The 19,207-nt window shown below is 39.9% G+C and overlaps 1 protein-coding gene across 1 annotated transcript; it reads right to left on the reverse strand.

The window, feature by feature from the left end:
- Positions 1-540: 540 nt before the first annotated feature.
- On the reverse strand, positions 541-14,470 carry sel1l (SEL1L adaptor subunit of ERAD E3 ubiquitin ligase). The gene is made up of 21 exons (XM_037685372.1): positions 13,953-14,470; positions 13,784-13,821; positions 12,332-12,518; positions 11,218-11,385; positions 8,247-8,352; positions 7,917-8,079; positions 7,773-7,826; positions 7,641-7,700; positions 7,484-7,565; positions 7,229-7,383; positions 6,929-6,985; positions 6,773-6,841; positions 6,403-6,480; positions 6,167-6,229; positions 4,776-4,863; positions 4,548-4,696; positions 4,261-4,426; positions 4,085-4,159; positions 3,165-3,337; positions 2,256-2,384; positions 541-1,628 (listed from the first exon to the last, which is right to left on the reverse strand). The coding sequence occupies exons 1-21, from the start codon at positions 14,056-14,058 to the stop codon at positions 1,365-1,367; spliced, it is 2,430 nt and encodes an 809-aa protein (XP_037541300.1). The 5' UTR covers positions 14,059-14,470; the 3' UTR covers positions 541-1,364.
- Positions 14,471-19,207: the final 4,737 nt, after the last annotated feature.

Here is a 19,207-nt window from a genome sequence, read left to right on the forward strand (position 1 = left end):
TAAACATCTGAGAAAAACTGTAAAATAAATGTTGGAAACCATTAAAATTTCCTTATTCTATGATTTGGTTTATAAACCTGTACTAATGATGGGGAAAATGAATCATTGTCTGTTGAACAATGCAAGGATGCTGGGAAATCATCTTGCAAACTAATCTTCACAATCTTTTCAGTCCGTGAACGTCACGCGGCTGTAGACTCAACTCTTACAGCAAACTGAACTAAACAAATGAGTTGGACACTCAACATGATGGGGTGATATTTTTGGGGAACACTGAAAGGCCTAACTGGGTGTTATTTAGTTTTTCATGTTAGGATGAGCTGCAGCCATCTGAGCTGTGGGAAGACTTCCAATTTAAACTTTTGGTGAGGGGGTGGAAACTGTCGCAGCAGCTGAAGTTGTGTAACACCTTTAAAAAATCCACTTGTGTTATTTATGACTGCTCAAATGTCTGTTTTCTGTTTACTATTAATCCACAGCAACTTACAACGGTAAAGTCTCTGGGAAAAAACAGATACAGGACCAGTTAAGTTTTTTTCTTGCTCTTTATTATTTTGAAAGCTGTTCTGATTTGTTTTATGAAAGTTAAAAAGATGCCTCCATGACTTTTAAAACAGGTTTTTATTTTGACTCCAGCTCAGTTCTGACAGGCTTCAGGCACTCGCTTGCAATTAGAACCCAAAAACAAGCTTCATCTTGCTCAAGATAAAGTGATTTTTTGAAGTCGGTTCGGTTTTATTCAACAAAAATTGAGCAAAAAGCAGGTTAGCGAGGATACTGTACTGATAAAATGGTAACTAAAACCCAACAAAAAGTGCCTACTTTGAAAACCATCAATTAGACAAAACTTTCATTAGCAAACAGATCAGCTAGAAAAGAAAATTGACGTTCACATTTTCATGACGCAAACCTAAACCTGAAGTGAATTACGACTGAAGCAACTCGATGGAAATGTCCCCAAAGAAACAAAACGAATCAAAACTGGTGAAGTAGAAGACGAAACCAATACACAAACAAGGTTCCATCTTTCAAACCAGTTCGCTCTAAAATGCCTTTGATTTGGCAACAGTGAAACTATTCCCATGGTGACGACACGAGTGCTTCTGGCAAAGTCCTGAGCCACAGACTGACAAGTCCCGAGTCTGACCCGTCCTCTCAGCACAGGTTGTTCAGTTCCTTCAGTGTCTTATCACCTCTCGAGCTGAGAACAGGAGCTGTGAGACTGAACAGTTCTTGGACAAGTTGTATAGTGATGAGGGAGCAGGCAGAGTGTGAGACGCACTCAAAGCAGCAGGTTTTTAACTAGTTGGGCACCAGCTGCTTCATGCAGTGAGGCGGGTAGAGTCTGTTTGACTGCCCTCGCGCTACTGCTGCTCCTCCTCGTGAGCCGGGCCCCGGCCTGGTGTTTCATCCTGAGCCTGTGGCTCAGCCTGGGCTTGTGGCTCTTCCTGAGCTGCTCTGGGAGGGGGTGGAGGGGCAGGTGGGCGAGGCGGCAGGATGATTTGGTGTTGGCGCTGTCGGTAGGCGATGACTGTGCCTAGCAGCAGGGCGATGACAGTCATGAGGTAGAGGTCCCACTCTGGGCCCAGAAGCTGGTCCAGGTCCACCTGATCAATCAGCTCATTCAGCTTACAGAAGTCACCACAGCCAGAATGGGAATAAAGGAGAAAAAAACAAGGCATTTGTGATCAATACCATTTATTTCTCTAATAAAGTTAGTCAGCTTGGTTTTCTGACCTCTTCCTATGCTGCTACAGCCTTCGACTACTGGAGGACAAACTGACCTCGTTTATCTAATGAATAGTTTGTATTTGTAATTATTCTTTCTTAGCATTTGGTTTCTGTCTTTTTGTCGATCCTCTTAGTGAAAAACCAGATGGCCTCCATCCTGGACCTGCCATTGTGTGTCCGTTTCTCCTTCCTGTGCTCTCGGGCACAGCCGGCTGAAGCGGATGGCTGCTAGACCTGAGCCTGGTTCTGCTGGAGGTTTCTTCCTCATGAGGGAGTTTCTCCTTTCCACTGTTGCATCTGTGCTCACTTAGGATGGGAGACTGACGAAGTGAAAACTTGAAGCTGGCTCCTTAGATAAATATTATTAACTGACTTATGTATATGAATGTTTCTGTTCAGATGAATTCTGTTGTGATTTGGCACTATATAAATAAACTGAACTGAACTGAAAGTAGTTTATAAAAAATTAAAGAGCAACCTAAAATGTTATTTTAAAACAAAACTGTTGGTGAGAAGGTACTTACATTAAAATCTTGCAGGTACTGTAGCGTGTAAACCAGGCCCAGCTTGCACAGGGCCAGGAAAACTGGCACCTGAGCATCAGGACTGGCTTCAGCTGCCATGTCATAGAAGCGCTTGGCTAAATGGATATCCTGCAGAAAATCCAGCAGAACAAATCAGGAGTTACAATCACAGATTCATACCTGAATGTAGAGTTGCATTCGGGTCCGAAATATCCGACCCGACCCGGCTCCAACCCGTAGCCATCATTTCCAAACCCCACCCAATCTGACGAATTAACAGTAATTACAGGTCCGAACACGAAAACCCCACTGACATTTTTAATTAAGCGCTGATATTAGCGCCTCTTGTCGGAGAAGAATAATAAAAAAAAAGAAAAATAATAAACAGCACAATTACAATAGGCCTGCTTAACGGTTGGCGGACGCGCGTGGCTGAACAAAAAGGGGCAGAAGATCGGAGCTGAGGGGTGTTTGTCCTTTCATGGCTGTCAAAGTGCATTAAGTCCCTGCTTCTGCTGCATTCTGCGTTATTCAGACACGTACCCTGCTCTGACATGTTGGATATTTTGTGATCTCACCTGTTTGGGTCGTCGGCCGCGCGTGTCCACGGAGTGTAGCGGCTGAATGTCCATTTGGTCAGATGGATTACTGGTAAGAGTCCATCTGAAGCTTAACTGAATGGTTTTCCTCTTTCAAGGCCGGTCAGCACGCAGTGAAATGGCCCCATGTGGTTGGTGATGGTAAATTTAATTGGATCGTCCGCCGACGCAATAAAAAGCCAGACACTGGCCTGGCCCGCACATTATTATGGACCGGCCCGGCCCTAGTCTGTGTCGGGCGGAGCTGGGCTCCGGGTTCGAAATGACAGCTCTACCTGAAGGTAAACTCGTAATCAAAGTAGCGGCTCACCTGTTTGATTCCCAGGCCTTTCTCATGCATGTAGCCCAGGTTAAACATGGCCTGGGCTCCATTCTGCTGCTCTGATGCCAGTCTGTAGTGAATGACAGCAGTCTCGTAGTCCACATCGGTTCCATATCCGTAGAAGTGATAGTCGCCTAGTTTTATCCTCGCCACAGTGTAACCTTAAAGCAAAAGGTACGTGTGAAGTTTTCAAACAGTAGAACTTCTACTGGGACCTTGAGTACACAATTTCGTTCCACCTCATGTACCACATGTGATGCGAATGACAATAAAGAACCTTGAACTCTATTCCTGAACTAGTTTTCTACAGCTTTATAAACTACTTAGCATGCTGTGACACTATTCTGTATTCCTGCTGATCCATTCAGTAAAGGAGGTGGGGTTGTGAAAGTGTTTTTACTTAGACCAGTCTTCTCAGGCAGGTCTGTTAATCATCTGATCAAATCAGCAACCACACAAACAGCTACAGCACACACAGAACTGGAGGATTTTCAGTGTCAACGTATCTTTGAGCCAATCAGAACATGTGTAGCACAAGACGTCTTTGGGTGACAATTTTGGCAGTCTGGTGAATTAAAACAGGCTCATTCAGTGCTTTGCTTTTCTACAATTTTCAAACAATATATATTCACCCTTTCTATATTGTCATTAATACAAGTTCATACTCTCATTCACAACAATAAGCATTTTGACAAGCAAAGGAGGAATCTTGCTCAAGGGCACTTTTTAATTCGATCCCACCTGCACTCCAACTGATCGTGCAGACCCACAGAAAGCAAACATAAAAATCCAAGTTTTGAGTTTTCTTATTAACTCTTAATGGAATCCTGACGGCAAAGAAGGTCAACATGTGGAAAATATACTCTGCACACGTTAAAATTACAAGGACAAACTGAGCAAGGGCTCACCTTGTGCTGCAGCTCTCGTCCAGTGGAGTAAAGCCCGAGGGTAAGTCTCATTCTCACTGAAGATCCTCACTCCTTCTGTTTGTTAAAATCCAGAGACAAAACATTTCAACCAGATGTTCAGACGTATAGTCTCACAATAACCTGGCAACAACAAAAAAATAACATGGTTGTCTTACTTTGGTCCAGAATGAAGGCGACGTTGCTCTGAGCTACTTCATAGCCCTGCTCTGCCAGCAGCAGGTACTGAACCAGCGCAGCGTCCGTCTCGCCCTCTTTAAAGCTGCCGTAAGCCATCATCAGACGTTCTGACCAGCGACCACGCTCACACACGTTCTTAAAAAGCTGCAACCAGGACAAACGCAGCATGACACACTATATTAAATATTTTTATTAAAATATGCCAGCTAACATCCTCCAAATTCCAAGTTAAACCATTAGAATGAGCTTCCGTTCAGTGACTTACCTCCACTGCAGTGTGGCAGGAGCGCATCACACCTGTACCTGTAGCATGCATCTGTGCCAGGTTGTAGAAAGCCAGGATGTGGCCCGCCTGGGAGGCCAGGTTGAAGAATTTAAGCGCCTGTTTGTAATCGCGCTTGACACCAATGCCATCTGAAGAAGAGGAAGTAAATATACTGTTGTGATTTAAAACATAAAGGGATTGTTATGTGCACGTTTCCTCAACACTCACTGTAATACATGGTCCCCAGCTGCAGCTGGCCATCCACCCAGCCCTGCTCTGCTGCTTTCTGGAAGTATTTCAGGGCCAACTCGTAGTTCTGAAGGGAAAAAAAAAAAAAAAAACTAATTAAAATGACGTGTTACTTTACTATGATTAAAAGCCAGGTGTGCTTAATTACAAACGCTGTAGCAGATGTGTGTATAACAGGAAAAGGAAAACAAGTTTGTGACTATCAGTTTAAACTAGAGAAATTGAATTTCCTGTGAAAATGTAGTGTGAATGCTTATTGCTGAAGAACAGCTGAAATTAGCTAAAAAAAATGCTGAAATGTAGCTAAAATGGAAGAACAAACCTAACTTAGCAGAAGAAAGCAGAAAGAACACATATTTGCCAAACTAGGTTTAAATAAACAGAAATGAGCACAAAAATTAGGATATTACCCAAAGAAAGTTGAATTTAGCAACAAAAGAAAATAATAGATGAAAAGTAGCTGAAAAAGCAGAAAGGCGCTTCAACTACCAAAAGGACATGGAAGGAGCTGAAATGAGCACAAAAATGTGGAATTAGCTGAAAAACTAAATTTAGCAAAAAAACAAACAAACAGCTAAACAGTAGCTGAAATAGCATAAAAGCTGAAACTAGCAGAAAAAAGCTGAAAGGAGTATAACAAGCTGAAATTAGCAGAAAAAAAGTGAATTAGGCTGAAAGTAGCAGAAATTACCACGTAAATCTTGAATTAATCTGAAATTAGCTAAAAAATATTTTTAAAAGTAGCTGAAAAGGTAGAATAAGCTTAAAAAGCAGAAAGAAGATGTTTGCTGAAAGAAGCAGAAATTAGCCCAAACAGTGGAAATTATCTGAACAAAGTTGAAATTAGTAAAAAAAAAACTGCTGAAAAGTAGCTAATAAAGCAGAAAAGTTTCAATTACAAGGAGGACGTGGAGAAAGCACATTTTTTGCTGAATTAGGTTGAAAAAAGTTTTAACGAGTGCAAAAAATGTGGAATTAGCTGAAAAAGCTTAAATAAGAATAAAAACAGCTATAGAGTAGCTGAAATAGTAGTAAAAGGTGAAACTTGCAGAAATAAGCTGAAAGGAGCATAACAAGCTGAAATTAGCAGAAATAACTAGAAGCACAAAAATGTTCTAGTCAGCAGAAAGAATCTGAAGGGAGCACAAAACAGCTGAAAAAAAATAGCTGAAAGTAGCTGATAAAAGTTTAAATTTGCACAAGGTAGCTGAAAGAAGCTGAAGAACGTTTTGATTTAGGATTTGTTGAAATAGCTTGAAAACAGTGGGATGAGAATCGTGCCAAAAAACGTACAGAAGAAAAATGGACCACAACAGTGTAAATGATTCATAAACATTCACACAATGAAATGAATTAAAACAGTCCCTTACCACTGGGACACCCCGTCCATATAAATAGGCCATGCCCAGGCCACTCTGACCCACTGGATTACCCTAAAAATAAAAATAAGTTTTAGTTTTCCAAACATTTATTCACCTTCAACACAAATACCGTACATAGTACTCAAAGAAAGGAAATCTGTACTCATCAGAAATGCTTCACTGCGCACTAATACAAGAATTAAAAAGTTAATGATGCACTTGAGATGCGTCTTTTCCATCTTTACCATATCAGAGGCCTTCTTGAAGTACTGCAGGGCTGTCTCGTTGTCCTGTGGGAGAAACTCACTGCCCTCTGAATACATCTGAGGAGAAAATATTTACAGAACAAAAAAAAATCACATGCTTAAAAATCTTTTTTTTTTTAATAAGTCAATGCCAAATTATTGGCTTTATTGTTTATGAAATAAAAACCATTTGTAGTTCAAATATTTACGAACAGCAAAGAAAGATACAAATCAAAAACACAATCCAACTTTAGAGAACATTACTGTAAGAACATTATTCATTCTACAAGTTGACTAAAAATAAAAATCAAGATGCATAAGAAATAAAAAGACGAGTCTTCGGAGAACTAATGAACCTCCTCTTCCTCACCTTGCCGAGGAAAGCCATGGCGTGTGTGTTTCCAGCGTTTGCAGCCTGTGTGAAGTAGTCGTACGCCCTCTGATGGACAGGAAGCAGAACGAACTCATTCAGCAGAGCGAGATGACGTCAGAACACCAGACAGGGCAAACGGATATAAAACATTACCTGGTGATTCTGTTCTACTCCTCGTCCACCATGCAGGTGGAGCTGACCTAAACCCACCTATCAATGAGCGCAGGAGGCAAATATGTTCAACAGAACAACCAGAAATGGTTTGAATTAAAAATATAAGAAACATTTCAGTTATATCCAACATCTGAATAATGAGTAAATACTGTCCTTACACAAATAAATACAAAAAAGTGTTTTTTTGTTTCAAACTGCTTCCTCTTTATGTAATTACACAGATAACATTAAATTAAAAAGCCAGACAGAAAGGTGAGGGACACTGTTGAACCATTTTACCTGAGCTTGGACATCTCCTTTCTCAGCCAGAAACTGGTAATACTGGATTAGGTCCTCCTCCAACATCCCACTGGTGGAACCTGGGTTTTCCACCTCGTCCAGAAGTCTGATCCTCTGCACTGCCGAGCCGCCGGTCAGGGACACGTCACTGGCCACTAAAGATGAAAAACAAGACAATTTAAGATTCGTTTTACTTAACAGGTGTATGTTTTTCCAGTAAGCACAAATCAAAAGAAGAATAAGAAAAGTGCTTACCGTGATTTGCAACAAGTCTATAATGAGTTAGTGCTGACTCGCAACTTTGAGGAACTCCCACACCTGACCAGTACCTGTAGCCCTAATAAAAATATAAGATTTAATGTTTACTGATATTGTAGAAACGTCTGACAATACAGCAATTATATGAACTCACCAGAATCATGTGAGCTATTAGGTTTCCCCCCAAAGCACCAAAGGTGTAGTAAACTAAAGCCTGAAAAACAGAACACGAGTTACGCCTTGAGGTTAAAATGATTGAAAGAAAGATGCAAAGTAAAGAAAATACCTTTGCTTGACTTGAGTTAACTCCAAGTCCTGCTGCATATAGAAAGCCAAGGGCCTAAAGAAAAGCAAACATAGCTTTACACTGTGCACTGTCTGCAGATTCACTGTTTTAGAAAGTGATGATTAAATATAATGAGGGTTGTACCATCTGAGCTTTAGGTGAGCCCTCCGTGGCAAGTTTCTCAAACATTTCTCTGGCCTTTGTGACATTTTGGCTTATGTAGTCTCCAAACAGCATGGCGTACGCCACCTTCTCTGTGGCTTTTTGGTGGCCTTTCTCTGCCACCTTCAGCAGCTTTTCATACAACCTGAGAGAAGTCATAAGCAGAGATGACTTAGCTGGAGTTAGGCAAAACAAATGCAATAAATAAAAGGATGTGAAATCACGTAAGCAGCCTGTGTCAAAGCAGAAATAGACATTTTTCCTAACACCAAAACCACAAGTAAGGAAATGCACTCTAAGGAAGAAACTGACTCCTTTTTCTGAGTCCTTCTGGTGGAGACATTGAGCATGTGTACAACTGTCTGATACTGCTGCTCAGCCTCTTCAGCCTGTAGTCTCTGCTGGGCCTGCTCCTCCGCTAAAACAAACAAAGAGACGCACACAACAGAGAAAAGAGGTTTTAGACACTGGTTGACAAAGTCATCTGGCTCGTTTACCTGGAGTCCTGAAACCTAAAAGTATTTTTTAATTACTGAACATTTTCACCCAAAACATTATAACAGATTTTTTTTTTCCCAGGTCTCTCAACTGTTCAGCCAATAAAGTATTGCACTGAAAAGCTTATGGATAAGATTCATAAAGAAACATTAATCTTTACAATGATCTTTAAGTTCAAGATTTATGACTTGATTTGCCACTGAGATACAACTAGACAAGACCAGAAGCAAGAAGTTGAAGCCATAAAGACTGATGCCCCCTAGTGGCTGAATGAGGTACAGTTTTAATGTAACCTCTCCATTTAACCTTCTAGGACCTGGCATCCACATATGCAAGAGTCCAGGTCTTAGGAGGTTAAACAAATGGAAGTTTTCCTAACTAAGGAACAAAAAATACACAATAAATACCATTATCGAGGATTTAAACCAGTGTTTCCCCTCCCATCATACAAGCAGTGTGCCCTACCCTGTCTACAGAACCAAGCGCCCTGCCTACCAAACAGACACACACACACACACACAAACCCCCCGCTCAGCACTGACAGCACTAAGCTAGTAGTACGCAATACATACAAGATCTATATAAACAGCGCAGCACAGATATGTCACCGCCCCAATCCCCCCAAGCGACAAAAATCTTGGAAGATACGAGCGCCCTCACATTAGGTCAGGCTATCTAGCAGCCTAGCCTGGATGAAGACTTACTCCGAGCTCGCTGATGTCATAGATGTCACAAGGTACAAGTTCAGCTATCTTCGGGGGCCGAGATGGGGTAGAGGTAGGGCAGCTGACCTGAGACCAGAAACTCACGGATCGACTCCCAGCCATTCCCACATGTCAGTGTCTTTAAGCAAGACACCCAATCCCTAATTGCTCCCCGGGCACTTGCATACAGTGCCTTGCAAAAGTATTCGTCCCCTTGAACTTTTCAACATTTTGCCACATTTCAGGCTTCAAACATAAAGACATAAAATTTTAATTTTTTGTGAAGAATCAACAACAAGTGGGACACAATCGTGAAGTGGAATGAAATTTATTGGATGTGTCAAACTTTTTTAACAAATAAAAAACTGAAAAGTGGGGCGTTCAATATTATTGGGCCCCTTTACTTTCAGTGCAGCAAACTCACTCCAGAAGTTCAGTGAGGATCTATGAATGATCCAATGTTGTCCCAAATGACTGATGATGATAAATAGAATCCACCTGTGTGTAATCAAGTCTCCGTATAAATGCACCTGCTCTGTGATAGTCTCAGGGTTCTGTTCAAAGCGCAGAGAGCATCATGAAGACCAAGGAACACGCCAGGCAGGTCTGAGATACTGTTGTGGAGAAGTTTAAAGCCGGATTTGGATACAAAAAGATTTCCCAAGCTTTAAACATCTCAAGGAGCACTGTGCAAGCAATCATATTGAAATGGAAGGAGTATCAGACCACTGCAAATCTACCAAGACCCGGCCGTCCCTCTAAACTTTCATCTGGAACAAGGAGAAGACTGATCAGAGATGCAGCCAAGAGGCCCATGATCACTCTGGTTGAACTGCAGAGATCTACAGCTGAGGTGGGAGAGTCTGTCCATAGGACAACAATCAGTCGTACACTGCACAAATCTGGCCTTTATGGAAGAGTGGCAAGAAGAAAGACATTTCTCAAAGATATCCATAAAAAGTGTTGTTTAAAGTTTGCCACAAGCACCTGGGAGACACACCAAACATGTGGAAGAAGGTGCTCTGGTCAGATGAAACCAAAATCAAACTGTTTGGCCACAATGCAAAACGATATGTTTGGCATAAAAGCAACACAGCTCATCACCCTGAACACACCATCCCCACTGTCAAACATGGTGGTGGCAACATCATGGTTTGGGCCTGCTTTTTGTGAGCAGGGTCAGGGAAGATGGTCAGAATTGATGGGAAGATGGATGGGGCCAAATACTGGACCATTCTGGAAGAAAACCTGTTTGAGTCTGCAAGAGACCTGAGACTGGGACGGAGATTTATCTTCCAACAAGACAATGATCCAAACATAAAGCCAAATCTACAATGGAATGGCTCACAAATAAACGTATCCAGGTGTTGGAATGGCCAAGTCAAAGTCCAGACCTGAATTCAATCGAGAATCTGTGGAAAAAGCTGAAGACTGCTGTTCACAAACGCTCTCCATCAACCTCACTGAGCTCGAGCTGTTTTGCAAAGAAGAATGGGCGAAACTGATAGAGACATACCCCAAGAGACTTGCAGCTGGAACTGCAGCAAAAGGCGGCGCTACAAAGTATTAACGCAAGGGGCCCAATAATATTGCATGCCCCACTTTTCAGTTTTTTATTTGTTAAAAAAGTTTGACACATCCAATAAATTTCATTCCACTTCACGATTGTGTCCCACTTGTTGTTGATTCTTCACAAAAAATTAAAATTTTATATCTTTATGTTTTGAAGCCTGAAATGTGGCAAAAGGTTGAAAAGTTCAAGGTGGCTGAATACTTTCACAAGGCACTGTAGGTGCCCACTGCTCCACCTGAGTGTATCTCATGTGCAATGCGTTAAATGCAGAGAACTAATCTCATCGTTGTATGAAAACATACAATGATGACAATTTCAGACTTCCCTTCCCTTAAACTACAATACTTCAAATAAGAACAAATGCCCAACTATTTTAAATATTTAGTTGAAGACAGATTGTCAGAATTTAGGTTTAGTTTTTAGCTTTTAAATTATATATTGTTGCTGTATGCTACATCTGCTTTGTGTTTAGCTTTACAGAGTGTGAGATGATAAAAGGAAAACTTACTCTCACAGAACCCCCACATCTTATCCTGGTCATAGCTGTAGGTTGTGGCACACCACAGCCGTCCATCCCCCCGTCCATCAGTGGTACAGTCCGAGTACTCTTTGTCTCGGAAGACAAACGGGAAAATACAAGGCTCTCCATGAGAGGTGCCTCCGTTCACCAGAGGAACTGAAAATAAAAATATAGAGAAAAATAAATAAATAAAAAGAAACGTGCTATGCTAAAAGTAATTTTATTTTACAACACAGGCTTTAAATCGTGTGGCTACATTTTATCCATTTCAAATTATTTATTTTCTTAACGTGACAAAACACGTTTTTAGGAACAAACAAGCCCTGAGTAAAGTGATGTAACGGACTGCAATAAAGGCCACAGGTGCAAGACGCTGATAATCTCTCAAGGGATTCAACCGTTCACCCAAAATAAAATTATAACTGAAACCACTTAGTTCAGCACTGGCAAGAGAACAAACTGGTCAGCATGTTAAGCTCACCAAAAGGTAAAAGGAAAAAAATACAAGAGGAGAAATTCTTCTGTTCAGCAAAACATCAGCACTCAAGAGACATTCTCATGTCAGATAATCACAGCTGCAGCACGGGGAACCACTGCGTCTTCATGCAGTTTCATATGAAAGATGCTACACATTTTAAAATTCAGACTGATGCCACTGATGAAATAAAAAAATAAATAAAAAAGAAACTGTCCAGATGACCTGACTGAAAATTGTTGCACTGATGAAATGTTTTTTTTTTTTGCAAACACTTTACACACTGAAATCAAAAGCCTTTCATTTTTAACTGATAAAGCAATTAACCTTATTTCAAAACAAAAATCATAAAAAATGAATTTAGAAATAGCCTTAAAAACTGTATAGTCTGCCCAAAACTACAATCTCACTTTTTCACAGCCAAACCAATCAGATACCAAGCAGGTCTTCTCAATAACACAGTTATTATAAAGAATGACATTTTAGGGTTGTCATAAATAGTTTTATTCACTGGTAATTGTTCATTCTGTGGGAAGTGGTGTTCTAATTTCTATACAAACCCATTTATCATAAAAAGTTCAAATTAAATACGTAGTTTATTTTTGTGACTACAAGGCATGAACAAACCTTCTTTTGGTTTCTCCACAATAGGAGGTGGCTGTTCAGGCAGCTCCTCCTTGTCTTCTGCCTCTTCAGGTGACGGTTTCTCCTCCTCGGTTTGAGAGACTTCCTGACGAGAAGTCACAGCTGCACCGGCCACGATTTTTGATGTAAAGCGATCATCGTCCTCTTCAGACTCTGGGTCATGGTAGGACTAACGACAAACAGAAAGTTAATACAAAGAAATAAAACAAACTGCATCAAATATTTAATGAATGCACATGATGGGGGGTTATTTTTTTGCTACTTGATTTAAAATAAAAACACTTTATTTTTGTAACTAAACATGATGCATCAGCCTGATATAATTTACTGTAATGTGAAGGTTATTTAATACATATTTTTTTCATTTATCATTCGAACCTACAAACTTTAAGTTTGTTACTAATGACAGAATTGGGGACAAAATGGATGACACAAGTGCAACGGAGTTGCATATATTTTTGCAAAGTCATTTTCCTGTACATGTTTTAACTACTAAAGAAGAAATAAACAAATGAAACTATATACTTTATTTGCAACTCACATTTAGCCAGCCTAAACGTTTGATCACTTTAAAATCAACACCAAAGTACAAAGCAAGATCTGAAAGCATTTCATTAAAAAATATACACTATCAAAAAGTGTTAGATGTGTTTTTTTGTTTTTTCCCGCCTTTCGGCTGCTCCCTTCTTCAGGGGTCGCCACAGCGAACTAAGTTGCATGAAGACTTAGCAATTATTTTTACACCGGATGCCCTTCCTGATGCAAACACAGAGCTACCACAGCCCTCTGTGTGGAGCAGAGAGCTGCCATGTAGGGTGCCCGGGGGAGCAGATGGTGGGGTTAAGGGCCTTGCTCAAGGGCCCAGAGTGGGGCAAATGAGAGTGGAGGCAGGTGTGGATGCTCCACCTATCCCACCCATATTTTGATGTTGTCGGCACCAAGAGTTGAACCGGCAATCAGGCCCACCTTCTCTAACCTCTGTGCCACCACTTCCCAAAAAGTGTTAGAAGTATGACTTTGAATTTATGTGTTGTTATTAAGAGAATAGTGTCATGATGCGTCAGCCAGTGTGTTTCAGCCACTGTACAGCTACTCTCAAAAATGGGGCTCTTTTAGGTTTTGAAACCAGCCTTTCAATTTCACATATTCACTCCTTTGCAAACCTACTTTGAACATACATATTTGTAGAGAAGGGATTTGTTGCTCAAAATTTTCAATAGATGTATCCAGTACAAGTCAAAATTTGCATTTATTTTTATTTAAAAAGATTAAATTTCTACAGTACTGTGCAGCTCTTGTAGATAATTGAAAACTACAAGAAATAAGGATTCAAAACTATATTACACAGGCATTGCATTGCAAAGAACAGCAAATAATGATCTTAAGAAACATATAAACTCGTCATGGGATATCATATAAAGACATATGTCTCACCTTTAAATCTGATCCGTCGTTCTTGTGCTGATCTTCATCTGCAAATAACAGTGGGGCAGTAGATACCGTTAATTAAAATAGCAAAACGATTTCCTTGCAGCTACTAGCAACAGTTAATCGCTCCAAGCTTTGTGAAAGTATAACAAAAACATCCACAGGTAATACTTACCAGCTGTTAATCCTTTGACAGAAACTATGAGAAGAATGGACACAAAATAAAGCGCTCGGGCTGTCTTTAAGCCTCTTTTACAACCCATTGTTGTCAAGCTAACCATCTGCTAGCTGCGGCTATTTATACCACCACACATTCAGTTACAGCCTAGCAGTCAACTCATAGAAAAAAAGTTAAACGAACTCCAACATGCAAACCTGAGAAAACCGTTCCAACCGGAACCGAACTGATTAATTTTAGTCACCTTAGCTGTCAAAACCAGCTAACAAACCCAGTAGAGTAGAACAGCTGGTACGACGCTAAGCTAACAGGCTAGTTTTAGACAACCAAATAAAACTGGCAAAACGGCTAACTATATGCACGAGACGCAACGTATTAGTTTCAAAACAAATTGTAAAGTACCTGTGGACACGCTACAACATTTAAACTATAAAACACTCTCCGTAAAAATAATTTAGATTATACAGTATACACATACTACTTAACGTAGCTACTCATAAACCTCTCTCAGGGACACTTCTTACTGTGGAGATTCCACCAATCAGAACGCGCGCAGCGTGACAATAGCCAATCAGACAACGCCAAAGGTCTGTTAGCCAATCAGATGAATACACAGTTATATTTCCTGGCGATGGGCTTGCCCACGACACCAAAACATGAAGATAACGTCACTTTCAGTTACGTCACTACATCTGAAACGTTAGTTCTTAAAGATAACGATAAATAACAGGGGGAAAAAAAGCTAAAACCCACTAAACATCTTGTTTAAAATAAAGGACAAATGCGTAATGGGCATGTATAAAAGTGTTAAATTTTCTTGTTAGATGTTTATGCAAACATCTCCAATTTTGAGACTTTCAATATAATTATAATAATAATAATAATAATAATAATAATAATGAATAAATAAATAAATAATATGCTAATGGTAATGGTAAAATTGGTCATTTTTTTAATAATTACAAATTAATAACAACAGTGTGCAACATTTTTATTTATTGATAGTTTTAAGGAATGTCTTTAAAAGTTTGACTTTTTCTTGATGGATACACTTTGCTTCAGAAGTATTGACAAACACCAGACGTTTCAGTTTTATTCCAAAAAGTATATTGCTTTATGCTTCTTATTAAACATGATAATATGTCATTTAGTTTCTTTTAAAACCATGACAGAATGGATTTAATTTGGCAGCAGAATTTTTTTTTTTATTTGTGTGTTTTGGTTGCTAAAATTGACACATAAATCTCTGACTTCAGTATCATAAATGAATAAAACAAAACTTTTGAACTTAGCTTAATCACATTTCTCAATATGATCTGCAAGTGAGTTTCGCTCTGTTGCTCCCTTCTTCAGGGGTCGCAACCTGATGCTACCTGGGCTTGAACCAGCATTACAAGACAGCAGCCCTGCAATATGATCTGCAAGCAGAGTGTGTATCTAAACTAGACTTCATTAAACTTGTTTTATTTTTAACAAATTAACACAAATCCTGAATCTTAGTTTAAATGACCAGCCATGATTTTTATTTACAGCTGATACTGCAGCACTAGATGTTAATAAAAATAAATTAATTAAAACTTAACATTATTCCTGTCTCTATACCTTTACTTCTCTCTGTTCAGTTATGTTGTTCAGTGTTCTGTTTTAAGATCCTTCTTCTTCCAGCTTTTCCCTCTTCAGGGGTCTCCACAGAAAGTCATCCTCCTCCATCTCACTCTGTCCTCACTCCAATTTTCTCCATGTTCTCTCTAACTGCATCCATAGATCTCCTCTTTGTCTTTTTCCTGGCAGCTGCATTTCCAACATCCTTCTACCAATATACCCACTGTCCCTCCTCTGGACATGTCCAAACCATCTCAATCTGACCTCCCTAACTTTATGTCCCAGTTGTTCAACCTGTGCTGTACCTCTGATGATCTCATTCCTAATCTTATCCATCCTTGTCACTCCTAAGGAGAAACTCAACATCTTCATTTCTGCCACTTCCAGATATTTCTCCTGTCTTTTTGTTGACCCACTGTCTCCAGACCATACAACATAGCTGGTCTCACCACTGTCTTGTAAACTTTTCCTTTGACCTTTGTTGACACCCGTTTGTCACAAATCACTCCTGAAACGTTTTTCCATCCACTTCATCCTGCTTGGACTCTTTTTCACCTCTTTACCACATTCCCCATTTTCCTGGCCAGTGGACCCCAAGTACTGGAAGTCCTGCACCTTTGTGACCTCTGCTCCTTGTAGCCTCACTGTTCCACCTGTCTCCCTCTCATTCACACACATGTACTCTACTTTACGCTGACTTTCATTCTTCTTCTTTCAAGTGCATACCCCCACCTCTCCAAGTTCTCTTCCACCTGTTCCCTGTTCTCACCACAGATCACAATCTCATCTGCAAACATCATAGTCCATGGGGATTCTTGCCTGACCTCATCAGTTAGTCGGTCCATCACCAGAGCAAACAAGAAGGGGCTCAGAGCCGATCCTTGATGCACTCCCACCTCCAACTTGAAGCTATCGGTCACTCCTACAGCACATCTCACCACTGTCCTGCTGTCCTCATACATGTCCTGTACCAGTCTAACATACTTTTCTGCCACTCCAGATTTCCTCACGCAATACCACACCTCCTCCCTCTGCACTCTGTCATATGCTTTTTCTAAATCCACAAAGACACAATGGAGTTCTTTCTGACCTTCTCACTACTTCATCAGCATTCTCAAAGCACAGATGGCATCTGTGGTGCTCTTTCTTGGCATGAAACCATACTACTGCTCACAAATAGTCACCTCTCATCTAAGTGTAGCTTCCACAACTCTCTCTCAGAACTTCATTGTGTGACTCATCAGATTAATTCCCCTGTAGTTGCTACAACTCTGTACATCACTCTTGTTCTTAAAAATGGACACCAGCAAACTTCTTATCCATTCGTCAGGCATTTTCTCACCCTCATATATGCCATTGAATATTTGAGTCAAAAACCTCACTGCCGTCTCTCCAAGTCATTTCTAAACCTCCACTGGTATGTCATCAGGTCCTACTGCCTTCCCCGTCTTCATTCTTTTCAGAGTTTTCCAGACTTCACCCTCACTAATATTTCCCACTCCCTGGTCCACATGACCTCTACTCTTCTTTCTCTTTCATTCCCTTCATTCATCAGCTCCTCAAAGTACTCCTTCCATCTTCCCGTCACACTCTCCTCACTTGTTAGAACATTACCATTCCTATCTTTAACAAGCCTAATCTACTGCACATCCTTTCCAGCCTGATCCCTCTGTCTTGCCAATCGGTACAAGTTCTTTTCGCCATCTTTAGTGCCCAGCCTTCCATACAACTCATCATACGCCTTCTGCTTTGCCTTTGCCACCTCCCTCTTTGCTCTACATTGCATCTCCTTATATTCCTGTCTCCTCACTTCAGTCCTCTCACTGTCGTGTTTTTTTCATGGCTAACTTTTCTTTGAATGGTTTCCTGCACTTCACTATTCCACCACCAGATTTTTTTATCTTCCATTCTCTGTCCAGATGACACACCAAGTACCTTCCTACCTGTCTCTCTAATTACTGTTGATGAAGTAGCCATCATTTGGCATCTCTACCATCCAGAACATTTAACAACTACTCTCTGACTTTCTTCAGCTTCCACCATTTGGTCTTCTCCAATTTTACTTTTTCTTTACCTCATGACAGTCATTCTAGACACAACCATCCAATGCGGTCTGGCCACGCTCTCACCTGTCACAACCTTACAGTCCCCAATCTTCCTCCGGTTTCTTCTTCTACACAGAACGTAGTCGATCTGCGTACTTCTTCCTCCACTCTTATAGGTCACTCTTATGTTCCTCCTTCTTTTGGAAATAAGTGTTGACTACACCCATTTCTATTTTCTTGGTAAAGTTCTGTTTTATTATCCATGTGCAATAAACGCAAAATATGCAAATATGTTAAACCTATATATTGTTTTTATTATACGTAGCTTCAAATACTTTTCTGCGCATTAATCTAGTACTACCGACAAGACATTATCCTCCAGTGTAAGCATTTAACTATACAGATCTAACGAACTAAATGTTTGGAAGGAGATGTTTTGTTTGAAGCCACTGAACAAACACTAGGAGATACTAAATTACTCTTTTAATGCATTGATGGAATTAACTGTAAAATATTATTTGAACTATTCTACTCTGTACAACCACTAAAACATACTGGTCTTCACATAGCACCACATTTAAATTTGTTTTACAGCGGATTGCTAAAATCGAAGCTGGAACTTGTCAAACTGACGCAAACATGTAATCACTCACACCAGAACATGTGGTAATTAATAACTGCATATTTATTTACAAACAGTCTTAGTGGTCATTTATTAGAAGGCAACAAGACATGATTTTGTGGGGGGTAAAAATCAAAGTAAACAAAAGAGAATGACCGTTTCAATATTGCAAATCATTCCTCAGATATTTAGGCCTCTGCATTTTTTCAGAGCAGAAGCGTTTGTAAAGTCTGACTTTTCAGTGTATTCAGTGTTTAATTTTATCTTCGGCAAACGGTTCAAACTGAAAGAAACTCCACAGAATTAGATAAGACATTGTTGAAAACTGAAAACACATGTGCCAATGAGAAACCATCTCTTGGTGGCAAAGAGCAGGCCCTATCAGTGTACGTGTACAGTGTCTGCCATCAGTGGGGAGGTTAAAAAATACAAGATTTAAAACACAATACGTGCAAATACATAATTTCATAGGACCATATAAAAAAACAGAAGATTATGCGTTTAAAACGTGCACTTACTAGCCCAACATATCATTAAAACAATTCAATCTTTGGTACAAAAAACTGCTAATTTTGACGTATATTATGTGAACCTGCACACACGCTATGATAGTATGTGTAAACATGTATATTTGCTATCTGTGCATCTTTATTGATTTTGTACATAAAGTCCCACAATAACACACTCAAACATCAATGGTTGAAAAAAACAAGTGTACAAGAGATGAAATGTACCTAAAACCATTTATGTTGTCATTGCACGCTCTGGCTATTCTGTAATCCTTTAAAGGTACTGAACAACAGTATATTTTTAATCTGTTTACAGCCAACATGTTAAAAATAACAAAAAGCAATAAATCACAGTACAGAAACAGGATGGATTCTCCCACCAGTGGATTTAGATTTAAAACAAGCTAAAAAGTGGTGTATTTTTAGTGAACATTTACATTCTTCAGCTAAGTGGTAATTGATGCCCAAAATTTA

Source organism: Nematolebias whitei, chromosome 12 (genome assembly GCF_014905685.2).
Source record: "Nematolebias whitei isolate Nwh7 chromosome 12, NemWhi1, whole genome shotgun sequence".
In the NCBI taxonomy this organism is placed as follows: domain Eukaryota; kingdom Metazoa; phylum Chordata; class Actinopteri; order Cyprinodontiformes; family Rivulidae; genus Nematolebias; species Nematolebias whitei.

What these genes read in the sequence shown, in the direction of transcription:
- sel1l (XM_037685372.1), bottom strand. Translation starts at nt 14,058, where the DNA reads ATGGTTAGCTTGACAACAATGGGTTGTAAAAGAGGCTTAAAGACAGCC. An exon ending in AGAAGGACTCAGAAAAAGGA is followed by an intron (nt 8,080 to 8,246) that starts GTCAGTTTCTTC and finishes GACTTCTCTCAG; the next exon opens with GTTGTATGAAAAGCTGCTGA. An exon ending in CCATGGCTTTCCTCGGCAAG is followed by an intron (nt 6,481 to 6,772) that starts GTGAGGAAGAGG and finishes TTTTCTCCTCAG; the next exon opens with ATGTATTCAGAGGGCAGTGA.